At 49.8% G+C, this 20,004-nt stretch overlaps 1 protein-coding gene across 1 annotated transcript in view; it reads right to left on the bottom strand.

The window, feature by feature from the left end:
* Positions 1–20,004, bottom strand: part of GPR143 (G protein-coupled receptor 143) — a 32,136-nt gene extending 12,132 nt beyond the window's left edge. The window contains exons 1-5 of the mRNA XM_064278041.1: positions 19,677–20,004; positions 17,312–17,421; positions 14,962–15,056; positions 2,899–2,991; positions 1,253–1,362 (exon numbers count right to left, since the gene is read on the bottom strand). Coding sequence (XP_064134111.1) covers positions 1,253–1,362; positions 2,899–2,991; positions 14,962–15,056; positions 17,312–17,421; positions 19,677–20,004 — 736 coding nt within the window. The remainder of the gene's footprint in view (positions 1–1,252; positions 1,363–2,898; positions 2,992–14,961; positions 15,057–17,311; positions 17,422–19,676) is intronic.

Consider the following 20,004-nt stretch of genomic DNA (forward strand, 5'->3'; position numbering starts at 1 on the left):
CTTTATAAACTATGTGTTGCCAATTGAGCTAGATGTTCCCTGAGACCATGGTCCTAATCTGGAGATTTTTACTAATAATTTTCAAACTGTCTTCTGATTAGATTGTGAGAAAGTGTTTCAGGAGGCTATGGCAGGGAAGGGGAGGCCATGCTGTCTCTCCAGATGGCTACTCACCAAAGTAGAATGAATACATTGTTTTTGAATGTAGATAAGAAAAGGCTGGTCCAGAGAGCCACATTGCTTTCCTATTACTAAGGTCTTGCTACAGGAGTCCAGGTAGCCCTGGTGGCACAGTGGTTTAAGTGCTTGACTGCTGACCAAAAGGTCAGCAGTTCAATCCCACCAGCCGCTCTGTGGGAAGAAGATGTGGCAGTCTGTTTCCATAAAGATGACAGCCTTGGAAACCCTAGGGGGCAGTTCTCCTCTGTCCTACAGGGTCGCTATGAGTGTGAATCCACTCGTTGGCTGAGGGGCTGCAGGTGAGCTTCCCTGAGGGTGGGGTGGGGCTGGAATGCATTCCGCTGCCTCCTGCTGACTCACTGCATTCCTCTTACCCAGTTCTTGCTATTGCCTGGACTCACTTCCTCCTCCCTACTTCCTGTTTCCTGCTGCACAGCTGGATGTTTATCCTGCAGGGAGATATCTAGCCCAGGACATTGTGGGAGTCACGGGTCTGTAACCCAGGGCTCTCCACTCCACTGCCCTCTACTTCTCCTGCAGAGACCACCCAGCCCAGCCTGGAAGCAAAAGGTGGACTAGTCCTGGCTTTGGACAAACTTTGGCAAAGAACTTGCGTAGCCCATAACTAAACAGATTTGTTCACTTTCTTTCACTAAGCCGGCTCATTTTCTCCACTATATTCTGCATCCACCTCTGGAGGGCGGCGAATGGGGTCAGTGGTCCTGGACAATTCTAGAAGGCTAACATGCATCACACTGGGGGCACAAGTGTGCAGGGTATTTAGGCCCATTATCTGAGTCCACGACATGCAGCTGTCCCCTGTGGGCATGTACCCGGAGAATTCCCCTGTGACTTGCTTGCAGTAGGAGCCCATGGGTGGTGCAAAGGATTCAAGCATTTGGCTGCTAACTGAAAAGCTGGTGGTTCAAGTCTACCCAGAGACACCTCAGAAGAAAGACTTGGAGATCTACTTCTGAAAAATCAGCCATTGAAAACCCTATGGAGCACAGTTCGACTGTGACACACATGGGGTCACCATGAGTCAGGGTTGCCTCGATGGCAACTGGTTTACCTGCAGTCACTGTCTTCCGGAACAGGATGGGGTTGGCCACCAGGACGAGCATCAGCGGCAAGTACGTGGTGATGTAGTGGGGGATGGCATGCTCCAGACCCTTCTCACACCTGAGAGAAGAGAACCACGTCATTCTGCTCAAAGCCAAGCTCTGGCTCAGACAAGCCTACTTATCTGGACCTGGAGATAAGATGGGGCCAAAAGGGAAATGCACATATCTAATTCTGACTCTGCCCAGAGGAAATCTGACTCATTTTTCCTGTCTGAGAACAAGCAGACATGGCGGGAGAAGAAGGGAAATCAGTCATGTCTCTCCTTGTCCCTGAATGGAAGGGCCTCCGATTTATTCCTTGGGGGGAGCTTTTAACGGTATCCGCAGGGTAAAGGAAGGAAAGCAGAAGACACGCTGGCATGGTGGGCTCCCTCACACTGAGTCTAGGCCAGGAAAAAATCCAATTCAAGGAGAGGAAAGCACTCAGTGAGCCCCTGAGGATCTGAGCACTGACTCAGTGCCGGGCCTGGCCAGTCCAGTCCTTGCCCACCAGCCGCTTGTGGTCCCCAGGCTTCCTAGTGCAAAGGACCTTTGTTCTCATGGGTGTGAGTAACAATCGTCTTGGTGGTTCTTTCAGGGAAAAGGACAGATATCTATTGCTGGGTCATAGGACTCAAGGGTCCCCATCAGATGTGGTGAAGGCCACCCACGCGGACGTTGCAATTGGCTGAGAAACACAGAATGTAGGAGAGAAGGGAAAGCAGCCTGCAGGAGAAGAGAATCAGGCAACCAGGCAAGGGCAGCTCAGGCCCAACCAAGGACGGAGGCAGGAAAGCAGAGGAAGGAACAGCCCCTTGGGCCATGGAGGGAGGGTGAAATGATAAAAATGAAAGTGCTCAAATATGCACAGAGGAGTTTTTTTTTTTAGTCAAACCAGAAGGGGAAAATGGTAGAATGTGCAAAAACCAAGAGCCGGCTCCTTCTTGCCATGGAAGGAGTTATGCTGCCACCTTTTTCTTTTTAATAGGTGCTTCTGTAAAAAAAAAAAAAAAAAAAAAATTTTTTTTTTTTCTGTGTTCAGCTGTGAAGCTTCAAGTGTGTCTGGAAAGGCTTGAAGGTAAAGGGAGACAAAGGAGGAAGAGATGTGACTCCAGGAAAAGACTGAAGCAGGTGACAGTGGGAGAGTGAGGAAGGCAGCTTGAAGAACTAACCCCAGGGCTCCAGGCTGCAGCCAGGAGAATGAGGAGGAAGCTAAGTGCTGAAGCCAGCAGCTTTCTGAATACCACTGGGCCCCTCAGAGCTCCTAAGCCCTGCAGCCGGCGCTCCCTCAGCTCTGAAGGCTGGTTCCTCAGGTCTCCAGGAGCCCAAAAGTGAAGGCTAGTGGTGAAAACCTCCTTTCAGACTGAGAGCTCCAGGGGCCGTGTAGTGCATGAGCCCTAGTTCCAGCTGCAGGCGTGGAAGGGAGGGTGGGGAGAGCCCCAGGGGGCCATGCAGTGTGTGAGCCCTACTTCCAGCTGCAGGCATGGAGGGGAGGGTGAGGAGAGCCCCAGTGACCATGCATGGTAGCCAGCCACCCATCCAGTGACACTGCTCTGTCCACATCCTGACCTGCCGACTCATTTTCTAAAAAACACCCGCACGGCTTGTGCCTTACCTGGACACAGATGGGTGGTAGAGCATGACCCCTCCCTCCACGCAGAGCAGAGCGGCCAGGCCCCACGCCATCATGTGGTAGAGCAGGATCGTGCTAGGAAAGAAGCAGAACAGGGGCAGCCACCACTGAGAGGGGCAATGAAGAGGCCAGACACGGAAATTTCTAGAAGTCCTCCAGTCAGGAAAATGTACACGGAGCAACCAACTCCCATATGTTGCTATATAAAGTTTGTGTTGGCTTAAGCCACTTGTTGTTATGTGCTGTCGAGTCAATTCCAACTCATAACGACCTCCTGTGACAACGTAGAACTGCCCCATTGGGTTTTCTAGGCCGTCATCTTTAGGGGAACAGATCGCCAGGCCTTTCCTCCTGCAGGGCTGCTGGGTGGGTTCAAACCACCAACCTTTCAGTTAGCAGCCAAGTGCTTAACTATTGTGCCACCAAGGCTCCTTAAGCTGCTAAGTGTGTGATGATTTGTTACCACAGCAGCAGAAACTAGTATTGGACTGTGACCTCAGAGCAGGCAGCAACATCGTGGCACCACCCGGGTTTTCACCCAGCAGGAGGACAAGGCTCCCAGTGGTCATCTGCCTCCACCCTCCTTTAAAATGTGGCACTGCATCGTGTCCACAGGTCAGTGCTTGTGCCGACTCAAGGTACTGGACAAATACACGTGCACACACAATCCACAGCTGCAGAGATACAGTGGTAATACAGAGGGCAATGAGGGCTAGGAAGAACAAAAAGCCACGAGTCACAGTAAATGTTCCCTAACCAGCTGCCATCAAAATGACAAGGTGGCCCCGTGTGTGTCAGTGTACAACTGTGCTCCACAGGGCTTTCAACGGCTGGGTTTTCAGAAGTAGATTGCCAGGCCTTTCTTCCGAAGTGCCTCTGGGTGGACTGGAACCTCCAACTTTTTTGTCAGCAGCCAAGTGCTTTTAACTGTTTGTACAACCAGGGACTCCCAGTGTTCCTCTGGTGGTGGTGTGAGTTGCTTTCAAGTGTCCCCGATTCATGGTGACCCCACGTACAACAGAAGGAAAGGATGTCTGGTCCTGTCCCATCTTCAGATCATTGGGATGTTTGAGCCCATTGTTGTGGGTATTAAATGCTTCTTAGGGCAGTTATCGCAGGCACGCTGACTAGTCGACATGTGACCCGACGCTGTCACCTGAAGGAGTCACCTGTAGACATTTTGAGAAACAGGATCTCGAGGCAGGAAGATAATCGCAGTGAGTTCACATGCCTGGCCACAGGACTTCCACTTGGGCATGGGAAGCTGGGGGCAGGTGGACAGAGCAGAGGGAGCCAGTGAAAGGGGCAGTTGGAGGGCCACGTGGGGAGAACCAGGCCTCTGGGGAGGAACAGACCACATGGGGAGGGCTGGGGCCACGTGGGGAGGACCAGACCGCATGGGAAGGGCTGGGCCACGTGGAGAGGGCAGGGCCACGTGGAGAGGGCCGGGCCACGTGGGGAGGACTAGACCTAATGGGAAGGGCGGGGCCACGCAGGGAGGGCCAGGTCCCCTGGGGAGGACCAGGCCGCATGGGAAGGGCTGGGCCACGTGGGGAGGGCCAGGCCATGTGGAAAGGACTAAGACATGTGGAAGGACCAGGCCTTGGGTGGCCACATGGCCACAGACGGGCTTCAGTGTTTACAATTTTCATAGATTGTTTTTATTTTCAAACTCATATTTCTTGTAAATAACACAGAGCTGGATTTTGATCTTTTCAGCCAATATAACAGTATTTTCCCATTTCCTGGCTCATTTATCTGTTTCACATTGACTATACAGCGAAACCTGTGAAAGCTGGAACGTGTGTAATGTGGGAACTCAAATATTTTCCAGTAATAGTGACAGGGAAGTGGTAAGGCTGCAGTCTGTCAAAGGCGGAAAACTTGCAATACCCAGAAAAACAAGGCAGTCCCGTGCAGTTCCAGCTCTCACGGGTTTCACTGTAGTTACTTACCTGTGTGGATATATCTCTACCGTCTGATTTTATGCCATTTTTTCCTGTCTATTACAGACAGGCATACCTCGGACGTATTGCAGCTTCAGTTCCAGACCACCGCAATAAAACAAATATCGCAAGAAAACAAGTCATATGAATTGTTTGGTCTCCCAGTGCATATAAGTTATATTTTTACAATGGTTAAGAGCTACAGCTGCTAACCAGAAGTCAGCAGTTCAAATCCACCAGGCAGTCCTTGGAAACTCTATGGGGCAGTTCTACTCTGTCCTATAGGATCGCTATGAGCCAGAAGCAACTTGACGGCAACGGGTTTGGCTTTTTGGTAGTCTGTTAAGTGTGCGATAGCATCACGTCTAAAAAAAATGCACATACTTTAATTAAAAAATACTTTATTGCTAAAAAATTCTAGCTATCATCTGAGTCTTCAGTGAGTCGTAATCATTTTGCTGGTGGGGGGTCTTGCCTCGATGTTGATGTCTGCTGACTGAACAGGGTGATGGTTGTTGAAGGTTGAGGTGACTAAGGCAAGTTCTTAAAATAAGACAAGGAAGTTTGTCGCATCGATTGACTCTTCCTTTCACGAAAGATTTCTCTGTAGCACGCGAGGCTGTTTGTTAGCATTTTATCCACTGTAGGACTTCTTTCGGAATTGGAGTCAATCCTCTCAAACCCTGCCACTGCTTTGCCAACTAAGTTTATGAAATATTCTAAATCTTTTTTCAACAATGCCTACAACATCTTCACCAGGAGTAGATTCCATCTCAAGAAACCACTCTTTGCTCGTCCCTAAGAAACAACTCCTCAGCCATTGAAGTTTTCTCATGAGATTGGTGCAATTCAGTCACATCTCCAGGCTCCGCTTCTAATTCGACTTCTTTCACTATTTCCACCACATCTGCAGTTACTTCCTCCACTGAAGTCTTAAACCCCTCAAAGGCATCCAAGAGCGTTGGAATCAACTTCTTCCAAACTGCTGTTTATGTTGATATTTTGACCTCCTCCCATGAGTTAGGGCCTTGCTCTGGATTAGGCTTTGGCTTAAGAGAATGTTGTGGCTGGTTTGATCTTCTATCCAGACCACTAAAACTTTCTCCCTATCAGCAATAAGACTGTCTGGCTTTCTTATCATTGATGTGTTCATTGGAGTAGCACTTTTGATTTCCTTCAAGAACTTTTCCTTTGCATTCACAACTTGGCTGTTTGGCTAAAGAGGCTTAGCTTTCAGCCTACCTCGGCTTTCAGCATGCCTTTGCCACTAAGCTTAATCATTTCTAGTTTTTGATTTAAATGGAGAGGCATGTGACTCTTCCTTTTACTTGAACGCTTAGAGGCCATTGTAGGGTTATTAATTGGCCTACCTTCAATATCGTTGTGTCTCAGGGAATAGGGAGAGAATAGGGCCCAAGGAGAGGGAAAGGGGTGGGGGGAAGAGCCAGTCAGTGGGGCAGCCAGAACAGACACAACATTTATCAACTAAGTTCACTGTCTCATATGGGCAGGGTTCATGGTGCCCCAAAACAATTACAATAGTAACATAAACGATCACTGACCACAGATCACCATACCAGATACAATGATAAAGAAAAGTTTGAAATATTTCAAGAATTACCAAAGTGTGACACAGAGACAGCAAGTGAGCACATGCTGTTGGAAACATGGCACCATTAGACTTGGTCGACACAGGGTTGCCACAAACCTTCAACTTGTCAAAAATGCAGTATCTGCAAAGCGCGATCGGGCAAAGTGCGATAAGACAAGGTGTGCCTGTATATGCACCTTTCTCTCTTGTCTTCTTTTCATTGCTAACTTTTCTCATTCCACGCTTTCTACTCTATTTGGAATGACATAACTTGTTATTTCTATTATTTTAGTGATTACCCTAAAATTGCAACATTATCCTTAACTCATCAAGATTAATCAATGGGCTTGGGTTTTATTCTAGGTATGAAGAGAACCCACTGGCAGACTTTCCATTGTTTTGAAAAATATGACACAAATTTTAAAGCTTCTAAGAAAATGATCTGAAAAAAGCTCAGGAAAAGGGGGAACGTTGCTTTATGCAGGAATCAGACAATGACTGTGACCCCCCAGTTTACAGGGTGATGGCAGGGAGGGGTGAGGAAAGGCCATTCTCTATCACTGAGTCCCTGGCACAGAGGCGAACCCAGTGGGTCTGAAGCCAACCTTGAGCTGAGTCTGGTTTCCTTGTGGGAGGCCCTTAGTGCCATGGGGTCCCCTCAGCTTGTGTGGGTACTGGCATGCCCGGGGGACTGCCCCCTCATAAGGACTGGGCACACCAGTCAGCAAGGTACCCCATGCCCACTCCTTCCCAAAGATATCCCTGCACCCCATAATCACACGTGCAGTCCCACCTAAGGGACTGTCTGAAGGAATTGGTGGCTCTTTGCTGCTCCATGAGTCTCGGTCTTTCTTTCTTGCCTTCCCACGCCTACTCCCCACCATTCCTCCCACAGCCCACATTCTTAGACAATCTCTGTCCTTCATCTGGAGACTTCTGTGTACCCACCCTGCCCCATAAAGGGTCTGAGGTAGTGGGCCTCCCATATGGGGCGGGAGGACTGAAGACTGAGTATACACAGGGGCCGTTCGCACGTGCCGACCCCGCGGCCCATTTCCTGGCTCTGTCCAATGGGACTTGGGCTGAGGGCTCCATGGGAGGTGCTGGCCGCCAGCCACAAGGCTCCGGGTTCTTGGCAGACAACTTGCCCAGCTGACGGGGGTTCTAGCTCTGAAGATGCGTGGGCAGACAGAGGGAGGAGTAAGGGCTGGGGTGAAAAGGGCACCCTTCCACGTGAGAAGAGAAGAGAAGCAGAGACGACAGACCAGGGCGTGAGCTTTGGAGAAGAAGGAGCATTTGCAGCCAGCTCCCTGGGAAGCAGCCAGAAACATAGTTTGCCTCCCACATGGCAGGTGGTTCCTGGCAGCCTCTCCCCGGCCCTCTCTGGATTTGGGCTCGGGTGGGGGTAGGTGTGTCTCAGCAAGGCCGGGTCACATCCAGTGGCATGCTTTGGGGGGACGTGGACAACACACAGAGTGGTTGGCTGCATGGGACTGGGTTGTTCTGCAGGGCAGAGCCTGTCCATCCCTGACCATCGCTGTCGGCTGGGGTGCTAGAGACATCTGCTCAACTGGGAGACAGCAGGCAAGGGGAAGCCAGGCAGGGGCTGGAGCTCACGGAGGCTAGGTGGACAGCTCCCTGTGCCCTGACAGCCACGTGGGGTCCGGGTGGGGTATGTGCCAAGCCTCACAGGTAGGAGCTACATTCATCACAGATCCGATCAGAAACCCACTCCCCCAGCCCTGGGCAGCTAGCACGTGGCCAGAGACCCTTATCCCTTCGTCTAGCCCTGGGGAACCTTTCAGGGGTGCAAAGGACCTCCCCAGACTCCCTTTGCTCCCTACTGTCATTCAGGGCCGCTCCCAGAATCCCGATCACCCTCGGTTACTGCTTAAAACAATATCCCACACCAGAGCCAGAGCAGCAGTTTAAATTTTAACTTTAAATCTCTCTTCATGACACTTCTTAGGAGTAAGAGTAGAAGAAAAAATTCTCCAGTGCCAAAGAAAATAGCTAAGTCCTGAAGAATCTAGAAGGTCATGAGTAGTTCAATCCAGGGCTTCAAACTAGCTCATTCCAGTTCAACTCCAGCTGAGAATTTGAATTTACACCCCAGATATACTGAATCAGAATCCACATTTTAACAAGATCCCCGGGCGATTCTTATGTGTGCATAAGAATGTTTAACAAGACCCCAGGTGATTCTTATGTATACATAATCACCTGGGGATCTTTTAAAATGTAGATTCTGATTCAGTATGTCTGAGGGTGGGAATGCAAATTCTCAGCAGGAGTTTGAGCCAGAATGAACCCGTTTGAAGCCCCAGCCCCCTGCCCCCAAATCCCTCCACACCTTCCCAGCTGCAGCCTCTCAATCCCACCTGCAGAATCAACCCCTCCCAAGGCTCTGGAAACAAGAAAAACCCAAAACCAAACTCACTGCTGTTGAGTCGACTCCAATTCATAGCGACCCCACGCGTTACAGGCTAGAACTGCTCCATGGATTTATCTTGGCTGTAATCTTTACAGAAGCAGATTGCCAGGCCTTCCTTCCAAGGTACTGCCGGGTGGGCTTGACCTGCCAACCTTTAGGTTAGTAGTCAAGTACAAACCATTTGTGCCACCCAAGGTCCTCCTCTGGAAACAAGAACCACCCCCCCCAAAAAAAAAAAACCAAAGCCATTGCCGTGGAGTCTATTTCAACTTGTAGCAACCCTATAGGACAGAGTAGAAATGCCCTACAGGGTTTCCAAGGAGCGCCTGGTGGATTCGAACTGCCGACCTTTTGGTTAGCAGCCATAGCTCTTAACCGCTACACCACCAGGGTTTCCCTGAAAACAAGAGAGCTCTTTATAAAGGAACACCATGTTTGATAAAGTAGAGGGTCAGCGAAAACAAGGGAAACTGTCCACGAGATGGATTGACACAACAGCCAAAGCAACGGACTTAAACATACCAAAGTAGTGAAGATGGCACAGGACCAAGCAACGTTTCCTTTTGTTATATTTAAGGTTGCCATGAGTCAGAGACACGTCTACGATAACAACAGAAGCTTCTGGAGGCACACACTCAGCTCTGCTCCAACCACTCCATGCTGGCCCCTTGGCGACCTCAAACGCCGGAGTCAGGAAGTTCGCCTTCTGCCTCCTTGGTTTCCGTGGCTACTGAGCCCCTGCCTGCCTTCTCTGCCGAGGGGCTGCTCTGCTTTGATGGGAAGGCCCAGCCCACTCCAACAGCAATGTGGAGCTGGAATCCTTCCCTGGCTCTGGGGAGACGTCCGGGGTTTGCATCCTGGGAGTTCACCTTCTGTGTGCTAGGCGCCTTGTCAGAAGGCACACTATGCCCACCATACTCTAAACTCTGTCCCAGCGTCCCGTCTACGCCCGTGCAGAGCTCCAACATAAATTCCGAAACACCCTCCTAGGTGCTACGGGGGCTTCTTGCCCACTGCTGGGGGCGAAGGTAAAGCAGCCTCCTAGGGGAGCAAGTGGGGGATACTCTTCTCCAGCCTCCTCCTGGCACTCCAGGGCTCCTCTGATCTCCATGCTTGTGGTCTATGAGACCTCTGGCTCCCATCCCTCCCACACTGGGCAAGGAGCCATCAGACAAGGCCATACTTCTTGCACTGGGCTTCAGGGAGAAGCTCTTTCACACTGCTGGTCACCTTCCCAAAGTCATTCTCCCTCTTCTCCTTAGTAACACAGACCCAGGGTCACCCAAAGCAGCAGCATGCTCAGCAAGCAGACTATATTTCCTGGCCTCCCTTGCACATAAGTGCGGCCATGAAACTAAGTTCTGGCCAATAACATGTAAGCAGAATTATTTGCAAAACTCCCAGGGAGGCTACTTAATGGGAACTGGCTCAAGTGAGAAATAAGCCCTCTTTGCATTGCCCTTTTTCTCCTTCTTTCTGCTGCCTGGAATACAGGTGTGATGGCTGGAGCTCCAGCAGCTGTACTGGACCATTACACCTTGTGAATGGAAGTCAGAAATCCCACTCCTGGGAATATACCCGAGGGAAATAAGAGCCTTTACATGAACAGATATATGCACACTCATGCTTATTGCACCTCTGTTTACAATAGCAAAAAGCTGGAAGCAACCAAGGTGCCCATCAACAGATGAATGGTTAAATAAATTATGGTATATTCACACAGTGGAATACTACGCATCAATAAAGAACAGTGACGAATCTGTGAAACATTTCATAACATGGAGGAACCTGGAAGGCATTATGCTGAGTGAAATTAGTCAGAGGCAAAAGGACAAATATTGTACAAGACCACTATTATAAGTTCTTGAGAAATAGTATAAACTGAGAAGAACACATTCTTTTGTGGTTACCAGGTGGGGAGGGAGGGAGGGTGGGAGAGGGTTATTTACTGATTAGTTAGTAGATAAGAACTACTTTAGGTGAAGGGAAGGACAATACTCAATACACGGGAGGTCAGCTCAACTGGACTGGACCAAAAGCAAAGAAGCTTACGGGATAAACTGAACGCTTCAGAGGTCAGCAGAGCAAGGGCGAGGTTTGGAGACTATGGCTTAAGGGGACTTCTAAGTCAATTGGCAAAATAATTCTATTATGAAAACATTCTTCATCCCACTTTGAAATGTGGCGTCTGGGGTCTTAAAGGCTAACAAGCGGCCATCTAAGATGCATCAATTGGTCTCAACCCACCTGGATCAAAGGAGAATGAAGAACACTAAGGTCACACGATAACTATGAGCCCAAGAGACAGAAAGGGCCTCATGAACCAGAGACTTACATCATCCTGAGACCAGAAGAACTAGATGGTGCCTGCCCACAACCGATGACTGTCCTGACAGGGAGCACAACAGAGAACCCCTGAGGGAGCAGGAGATCAGTGGGATGCAGACCCCAAATTCTCATAAAAAGACCAGACTTAATGGTCTGACTGAGACTAGAAGAATCCCAGCGGTCATGGTCCCCAAACCTTCTGTTGGCCCAGGACAGGAACCATTCCCGAAGACAACTCATCAGACATGGAAGGGACTGGACAATGGGTTGGAGAGGGATGCTGATGAAGAGTGAGCTACTTATATCAGGTGGACACTTGAGACTGTGTTGGCATGTCCTGTCTGGAGGGGAGATAAGAGGGTAGAGAGCGTTAGAAACTGGCAAAACGGTCACGTCACGAAAGGAGAGACTGGAAGGAGGGAGCGGGCTGACTCATTAGGGGGAGAGTAAGTGGGAGTATGGAGTAAGGTGTATATAAGCTTATATGTGACAGACTGACTTGATTTGTAAACTTTCACTTAAAGCACAATAAAAATTATTTTAAAAAATGAAAAAAAAAAGATTTAGGGGTAAACCTTCACGACCTCAGATTTGGCAATGAATTCTTAGATATGACCCAAAATCATGAACAACAAAAGGAAAAAATAGATATACTAGACTTCATCAAAATTTAAAACTTTCATGCTTCAAAGGACACGATCAAGAAAGTGAAAACACAACCCACAAAATGGGAGAAAATATTTGCAAATCATATATCTGATAAGGGACTTATGTCTAGAATGTGTAAAGAACCATTACAACTCAACGATAAAAAGACAACTGAATCAGAAAATGGGCAAAGGTTGAGCGTTGTGCTCTTTTAAAGAACTATGTATATGGATCAAATTCACAACAGCAATGTGAAAGGTTAGGGAGGACACCTGGTGGGCAGGGAGTTTATGTTAATGGTGAGGAACAACTCAGAAAAGGAGGGTGAGAATGTTGCACCACTTGAAGAACGTAATCAGTGTCACTGAACTGTACATGTAGAATTGTTGGATTGGGGTATGTTCTGCTATGTATATTCTCAAGAACAACAAAAAATAATTTTTTTAATGGGCAAAGGATTTGAATAAACATTTATCTAGAGAAGACATAAAAATGGCCGATAAGCACATGAAATGACGTGCAACATCGTTAGTCATAGCGACTCATAGCGACCCTATAGGACAGAGTAGAACTGCGCCATAGGGTTTCCAAGGAGCGGGTGGTGGATTCGAACTGCCAACCTTTTGGGTAGCAGCTGTAGCTCTTAACCACTACATCACCAGGGCTCCATTAGTCATTAATTAGTCATTAAGGAAATGCGAATCAGAGCCACAATGAGATGCCACTTCATCTCCACAGAATGGCTAGAGTAAAAAAAGAAAGATAATAACAAGTGTTAACCAGGATGTGGAGAAACTGGAGCCCTCATACATTCTAAAATGTTGCAACCACTTCGGAAAGCAGTTGGTGGTTACCTAAAATATTCATATGACCCAGTAATTCCACTCCTAGGTATATACCCAAAGGAACTGAAAACAGGTCCTCAAACAAGGACATGTACAGAAATGCTGACAGCAGCACTATTCACCATAGCCAAAATGTGGACACAGCCAAGTGTCTACCAACAGATGAATGGATAAACAAATTGCAGAATATTATTCAGCCATAAGCAGAAATGAAGGACTGATACATGCAACAGTGTGGACGACCCTCCAAAACATTATGCTGAGTGAAATAAGCCAGGCATGAAAGGTCTTATCTATAGAGACAGAAAATAGATTAGTGGCTCCTATAGGCAAGGGGAAATGGGAGATGATTGCTAATGAGTTACCACACACACACAAAAAAAAAAAACCTGTTGCAGAGAATCCCTGATGGAGCAGGAAAACAGTGGGATGCAGACCTCAAATTCTCCTAAAAAGACCAGACTTACTGGTCTGACTGAGACTAGAGGAACCCCGGAGGTCATGGTCCCCAGACCTTCTGTTAGCCCAAGACAGGAACCATTCCCAAAGCCAGCTCTGCAGACAGGGATTGGACTGGACTATAACACAGAAAAGGATGCTGGTGAGTGAGCTTCTTGGCTCAAGTAGACGCATGAGACTATGTGGGCAGCTCCTGTCTGGAGGGGAAATGAAAAGGCAGAGGGGCGCAGGAGCTGGCTAAATGAACACAGGCAGTATGCTTTGGAGAGGGGGAGTGTGCTGTCCATGGGGGGAGAGCAACTAAAACACATAGCAAGGTGTATATAAGTTTTTGTGTGAGAGACTGACTTGATTTGTAAACTTTCACTTAAAGCACAATAAATAAAAACAAAACAAACAAAAAAAACCTGTTGCTATCAAGTCCATTCAGACTCAAGGTGACCCAATGGGACAGAGTAAAACTGCCTCATAGGGTTTCCAAGGCTGTAATCTTGACAGAAGCAGATTGCCAAATCTTTCTCACACTGTGCAGCTGGGTAGGTTCAAACCACCAACCTTTAGGTTAGCAGCTGAGTGCTTTAACCATTGCACCCACTGGGCTCCCCCTCTTAATGAGCACAGGGTTTCTTTCTGGCATGATAAAAATGTTTTAGAATGAGATAATGGTGATGTTTTCACAACTCTAAAAAACACTGAATTGCACACTTCTTAGTGTGTGAAATTTACAAAGCTGTTGAAAAACAGAGAGAAGAAAGGACTCCATGCAAAGGGACTACATGACTCAAGGGCAGCACAAACTTGGCAGTGGAACAGATATTTCCTGCACCTGGACCCAGGAGACCTGGGCACTCACCCTGCCCTGCTCCGTGCCAGCTTCTCCTTGTCACCGAACTTCTCTGCGTTTCAGTGTCCTCCAGAGGCATGAACATCACAACTACAACGCAGCTCCCGTTCATTCAGAGTCTACCACGTGCCAGACACTGTTCCTGTCTGTTTCCAGGTAGTATCATGTCTGTGGGGTCCTTGTGTGTTCCTTGGAGTCCTTGGGTGGTGCGAATGGTTAATGAACTCAGTTACTAACTGAAAGGTTGGAGACTTGAGTCCACCCAGAGGTCCTTTGGAAGAAAGGCTTGGCGATCTGAAAAAACAGCCATTGAAAACCCTACGGACCATAGCTCTATTCTGACACAAACAGGGTCTCCATGAGCTGGCATCAACTCAATGGCAACTAGTATTTAGAACCCCGTGAGTGGTGCAAATGGTTAACACACTTGTCTGCTAACCGAAAGAAATGCTGGAGGTTTGAGTCCATCCAGAGGTGCCTCAGAAGAACGGCCTGGTGATCTACTTCTGAAAAATCAACTATTGAAAACCTTCAGAGTGCAGCTCTACTCTGACAGGCATGGATCGCCATGAATTGGAATCAATTTGGTGACAACTGGTTTCTTATGTTCCTAGGTGCAGCAGCAAGGAGCCCTGGTGGTGCAGTGGATAAGGGCTTCGCTGCTTCCTGAAAGGTCAGCAGTTCGAACCCACCGGGAGAAAGATGTGGCAGTCTGCCTCCCTAAAGATTTCAGCCTTGGAAACCCTGTGGGGCAGTTCTACTCTGTCCTATAGCATCGCTAGGAGTCAGAATTGACTCGACAGCAGTAGGCTTGTTTTTGGTTTAGGTGCAAGGGCCAGCGAACTGGTTCTGGTCAGCAAAACACTCTGGAACGTTCGGTGGTACGACCAGACTTTTCTCATTAAGTAAGGCAAGGGCAGAAGTCTCGGCCCCTTTCCTGGGGCGCATACCTCAGTCCTGAGGATCTCCGTGTCACCAGATAGGCGTCCACCGCGTAGCAGAACAGCCACCAGAAGCAGGCGCTGTACAGCAGCTGGATCCACATCTGCAACCGGGGAGAGCCCGGCATCAAAGCTTCCGCAAACAGGTATCAGATTCCCAAACCATCTGCGAAAGGAGCTCGCGGAGCCCGGCTTCCTGTGACGTCAGGCGGGCAGCACATGAAAGCACTGGGACATGGGGTCGCGGTCTTTGAAATCGAAGGATGGCAGCGAGCCTGGGGTGCGCGTGGGTGCGTGTGCTTGCGTGTGGGGTTGTGTGTGCGCGCGTGTGGGGTTGTGTGCGCGCGCGCGTGTGGGTGTGTGCGCGCGGGCGTGTGGGTGAGTGTGCGCGCGCGCTTCTCCCCTGTCTGCTCCGCTGACCTGGAGTAAAGAGCCCCTCCTTGTCCTGCACTCGTGTGCACCGTAGACGCAGTTCTAAGACTTGCGGCTTAAACTGCCGGGAGGGCTCCAGGCTCTTTGAAGTAGCCGCCCTTTGTCTCAGAACTAATGAGCACAGACAGGAGAGACCTTTCAAGTGGAGGGGAAGGAAAGGCCTCCGCGGGCTAGAAGCAGCGCGAGATCCAGACGCCTGCTATTGTGGGCTGAGGCAGAAGTTTCCTCGGGAGGAAATCCAAGAGCCCAGGAGGGGAGGGAGTGGGAGAAGAGGGACAATCCTGCAGATGGCACTTTTAGATTGTTCACGTGAGCACTGACTTGCCGGCAGAGCGCTACCTGCATTTCATTAAGCAAAATATAGCCGATATAACAATAACTTTGATTGATTTTGTCTTGACTGTGTCTCTACTTAAGGTAGGGGTGTATGTCGGGGCAGAGGGGAAAAGATAGGAGCCAAAAAAAAAAAAAAAACAGTTGCAGCAACCCAGACTCATGGGCCCCATGCGTGGCAGAGAACTGTGCTCCATAAATTTTCAATGGCTGAGGCTTGGAAAGTAGATTGCCAGGCCTTTCTTTCAAGGCACCTTTGGTGGCCTCAAACCTCCAAGTTTTTGTTAGCAGCTGATTGCGTTAACTGTTTGCACCACCCAGGGTGTCCAACACAGGAGCCCAAAACCCTGTTGAGGGCAAGTCGATTCTAAGTCAAACCAAAAAACCAAACCCGTTGCCGTGGAGTCAATTCCAACTCACAGTGACCCTGTAGGACAGAGTAGAACTGCCCCACAGGGTTTCCAAAGAGTGCCTGGTGGATTTGAACTGCCGACCTTTTGGTTAGCAGCTGAACTCTTAACCACTATGACACCAGGGTTTCTGGTGACCCTACAGGACAGAATAAAACTGCCCAGTAGGGTTTCCAAGGCTGTACTCTCTACTGAAGCACACTGCTGCATCTTTCTCTGGTGGAGTGGCTGATGGATTCAAACGTTGGCCTTTCAGTTAGCAGCCAAGCACTTAAACCACTGCGCCACCAACGGGGTTCTCAATCTTGAGCCTACATGGAATGCCCTGCAGGGCTTGTGGAAACACACATGGCCTGGCGCCACCCCACGGTTTCTGGTCAGGAGGCCTGGGATGGAGACTGAGAATTTGCATCTCCGACAAGTTCCAATCCACCAGGCGCTCCTTGGAAATTCTATGGGGCAGTTTTACGGCACTGCGGCACTGCGTGGGGACAAGCTCCTAGGGAATGCCGATGCTGCCATTCACAGGTGATGCAGCTGCTCGGGCCTGGGGACACAGCTTGGGGAACTCATCCAACAGGTGCACAGGTAGGCAGGAGACAGCGAACCAGAGGCTTAGCGAGGGGCAAGGGGCAGAGGGGGCACTTGCCCCCGGGCCCAAGAACGAGGGTGTGCCAGTGGAGCCATTAGGGGATTGCGGGGGTGCGGACCGCACCGGGTGACACTGTCAGAGAGGGTGACTCCACATGATTCAGGCATACCTCTAAGACCAAAGTATACAGAACTTTGGCTGCTCCAGAAAGCGGGTGCCGGTTTCAGCACGTTTAGGCGCTGCTCTCTGCCGCCGCCCTGGGCCGGTCCCCCTAGGCCTAGCCGTCCTCCCCGCAGCCCACCTGTCAGCAGCGCTCCCCCCTGGAAGCCAGCGCCGCGGGAAATCGCGCCGGGCACGGCCCGCTCAGTTCTGATTTTCCTCGCCGCTATCAACGACTCCTCATCGTGACGTTGGCGGGGGTGGGGCGGGGGGGTGGGGGGGTGGAGGGGGTGGGGGGTGGAGGGGGTGGGGAGTGAGGGGTGGGAGGGTGGAAAGTGGGGGATGGGGTGGGGGGGTGTTAGAATTTAGAAGTCGTCCCTGGACACTCAGGTACCCACACTTGACCTCTGGGGCCAACCAGGGAGGCACTTACCGCACTCCCCACGCAGAATGCAGCAGGCCAAATGTCTGTTCCATTCACTTCTGAGATGTTTTCAACGAAATCTGGGAACCCTAACCACACTGCAGACCGGAACACAATACCTAAGGGAGAATAAAATGAACCTTTGGGTATGATCCTAGTTCTCAACTCTGTTAGGAATTGAATTCCATCCCCAAAAAACATGTGTTGTAAATCCTAACCCCTGTGCCTCAGGTTATAGTCATGTTTGGGAATGGGTTTTCTTTGTTATGCTAATAAGGCCTTATCAGTGTAGGGTGTGTCTTAAATCAATCTCTTTTGAGATATAAAAACAGCAGATCGAGCAAACAACCAGGCGAGCAAGCAGTGATGGGGGAAGACAGATGCCATGCCACATGAAGTTCACCACGGAGCCAAGACACAGAAGCTGCAGAGACAAGGGCCTTCCCCCAGAGCCAACAGAGAAAGACTTCCTCTAGAGCCAGCACTCTCATTTTGGACTTCTAGCCTCCTAAACTATGACAAAATAAGTTTCTGTTCATTAAAGCCACCCACAGGAGCCCTGGTGGCACAGTGGTTGTGTTCAGCTACTAACCAGCTGAAGTGTAGGCGGATGGAAGCCACCATCTGCTCTGTGGGAGAAAGGTGTGGCAGTCTGCTTCCAGAAAGATTTACAGCCTTGGAAACCCTATGGAGCACGTCTACTCTGTCGTATAGGGTCGCTGTGAGCTGGAATCAACTTAACAGCAATGGGTTTGGTTTGTTTGGTTTGTTTGCTTAACGCCACCCATTTGTGGTGTTTCTGTTATAGCAGCACTAGGTAACTAAGGCAAGCTCTAAAGCTGACTTGTTGCTATGTAAAAATAGATGATAGATAGGCAGACAGAGACAAGAGAGAAGGAGGGAGGGATAAAGAAAGGATATAAACACATATATGGTATGTACAGAGAGAGAAAGAAGATACTGAGTTATTCAGAAAGCAACTATCATGGTGGCAAAGCAATTCCAGGCACTTCAAGTTCAACTTAAACCGCCGTTAGCCACAAAACCTGTCCCCAATTTGTTTGTTTACTTGGCATTAAAAAGCCACAGTGTGAGTAACAATCGGTATTTCTAAGCTGTGTTTTTAATTTCCATGTTAATTATTCCGCACACATAGAAAAGGATTATTTTAAAAGCACAATTCTGAAGTTAAAAAATACAGTTCCTTCGTTCTATCAGAAAATACATTTAAGATTTTCACCAGTCGGCTCCCCATATTTCATTTTTGTCATGTATTATTTGTGATTTTTCCTTAGTATCAGACTCAAATATCAAACTCTCCTCAAAAGAGTACACACCCTCATGGAACATACTACTGTTTTTGTTAGATAATGCCACTGTGGTACATACGTACAACGGAATATTATACAGCAATGAAGAAGAGTGATGAATCCACAACAAGGGAAGACGCTGAGAGGTGTGCAAGAATAAAAGGCAATGATGGTAAGTACTTTAACACACACAATCCTGCGACAACAAATAATAATTCATGAGTGGGTACATAGCTAGACATGCATGCAGAATAGGTGGGGAAGGGCATGTAGGGGCACACCCACGTGCATATACAGGTTTGACTGTGGATATCCATATACACAAAAGATCACACGGGGTACACAGCCATGGAAACTTCCTAGACACAACCAAACACCTCGCAGCACTGAGTTACTGGGCTTGAAGGCTAGGGACTATAGTCTCGGGACACCTAGGTCATCGGCATGCGATAGTTCATAAAGACACTGTTGTACATTCTGCTTCGGTGAGTAACAACTAGGGTCTTAAAAGCTTGTGTGCGGCCATCTAAGATACAACTACTGGTGTTTTTCTGTCTGAAGCAAAGGAGAATGAAGAAAACCAGTCTCGAGGAAGCAATTAATCTAAAGGACCTCCTGTGTGTCAGAGTAGAACTATTCCATAGGGTGCTCGAGGCTGGGGCTTTTCAGAAGCAGATCACCAGGCATTTCTTCTGAGGCACCTCTGGGTGGGTTCAAACCATCAGTCTTTTGATTAGCAGCGAGCTCTTAACGTTTATGCCACCCTGGGACTCCTAGGAGGTAGGTAAGCATCCATAGTTCTTACTTCTCAGTGGGTCCCAACCCACTAGCCATGCACCTTTACCCAGGCACCCAGAGGGTCCCAACCGGCGGGCCGCGCGCCCTTACCCAGGCACCCAGCGGGTCTCCACCGGCGGGCCGCGCGTCCTTACCCAGGCACCCAGCAGGTCCCCACCGGCGGGCCGCGCGTCCTTACCCAGGCACCCAGCGGGTCCCCACCGGCGGGCCGCGCGACCTCACCCAGGCACCCAGAGGGTCCGCACCGGCGGGCCGCGCGTCCTTACCCAGGCAGCCGAGCAGGTCGCAGGCGGCGGCAGCGCGCAGGATGCGGGCAGAGGCCCTCGGGGCCGAGGCCAGGAGGGGTGCACTGGCCGCGGGGCACGCGAGCCGGCGCGGGGGCAGCAGCTGCAGGAGGCCGAGCACCAGGCGGAGTGCGCAGCTACCCAGGCAGAGCGCGTGGAAGGCCCGCGGCTGGAAGCTCAGCACGAGCTGCGTGGCCGCGTCCCGCGTGGGGCAGCAGAAAGTGGCCAGGCGCGGAGAGGCCATGGGCCGCTGGGGGACGCGGCGCCGCGGCTCGGGTCTGCCGGCACCTCGCCGGGCGGCCTGGGTCAT

This window comes from Loxodonta africana, chromosome X (genome assembly GCF_030014295.1).
Source record: "Loxodonta africana isolate mLoxAfr1 chromosome X, mLoxAfr1.hap2, whole genome shotgun sequence".
In the NCBI taxonomy this organism is placed as follows: Eukaryota; Metazoa; Chordata; class Mammalia; order Proboscidea; family Elephantidae; genus Loxodonta; species Loxodonta africana.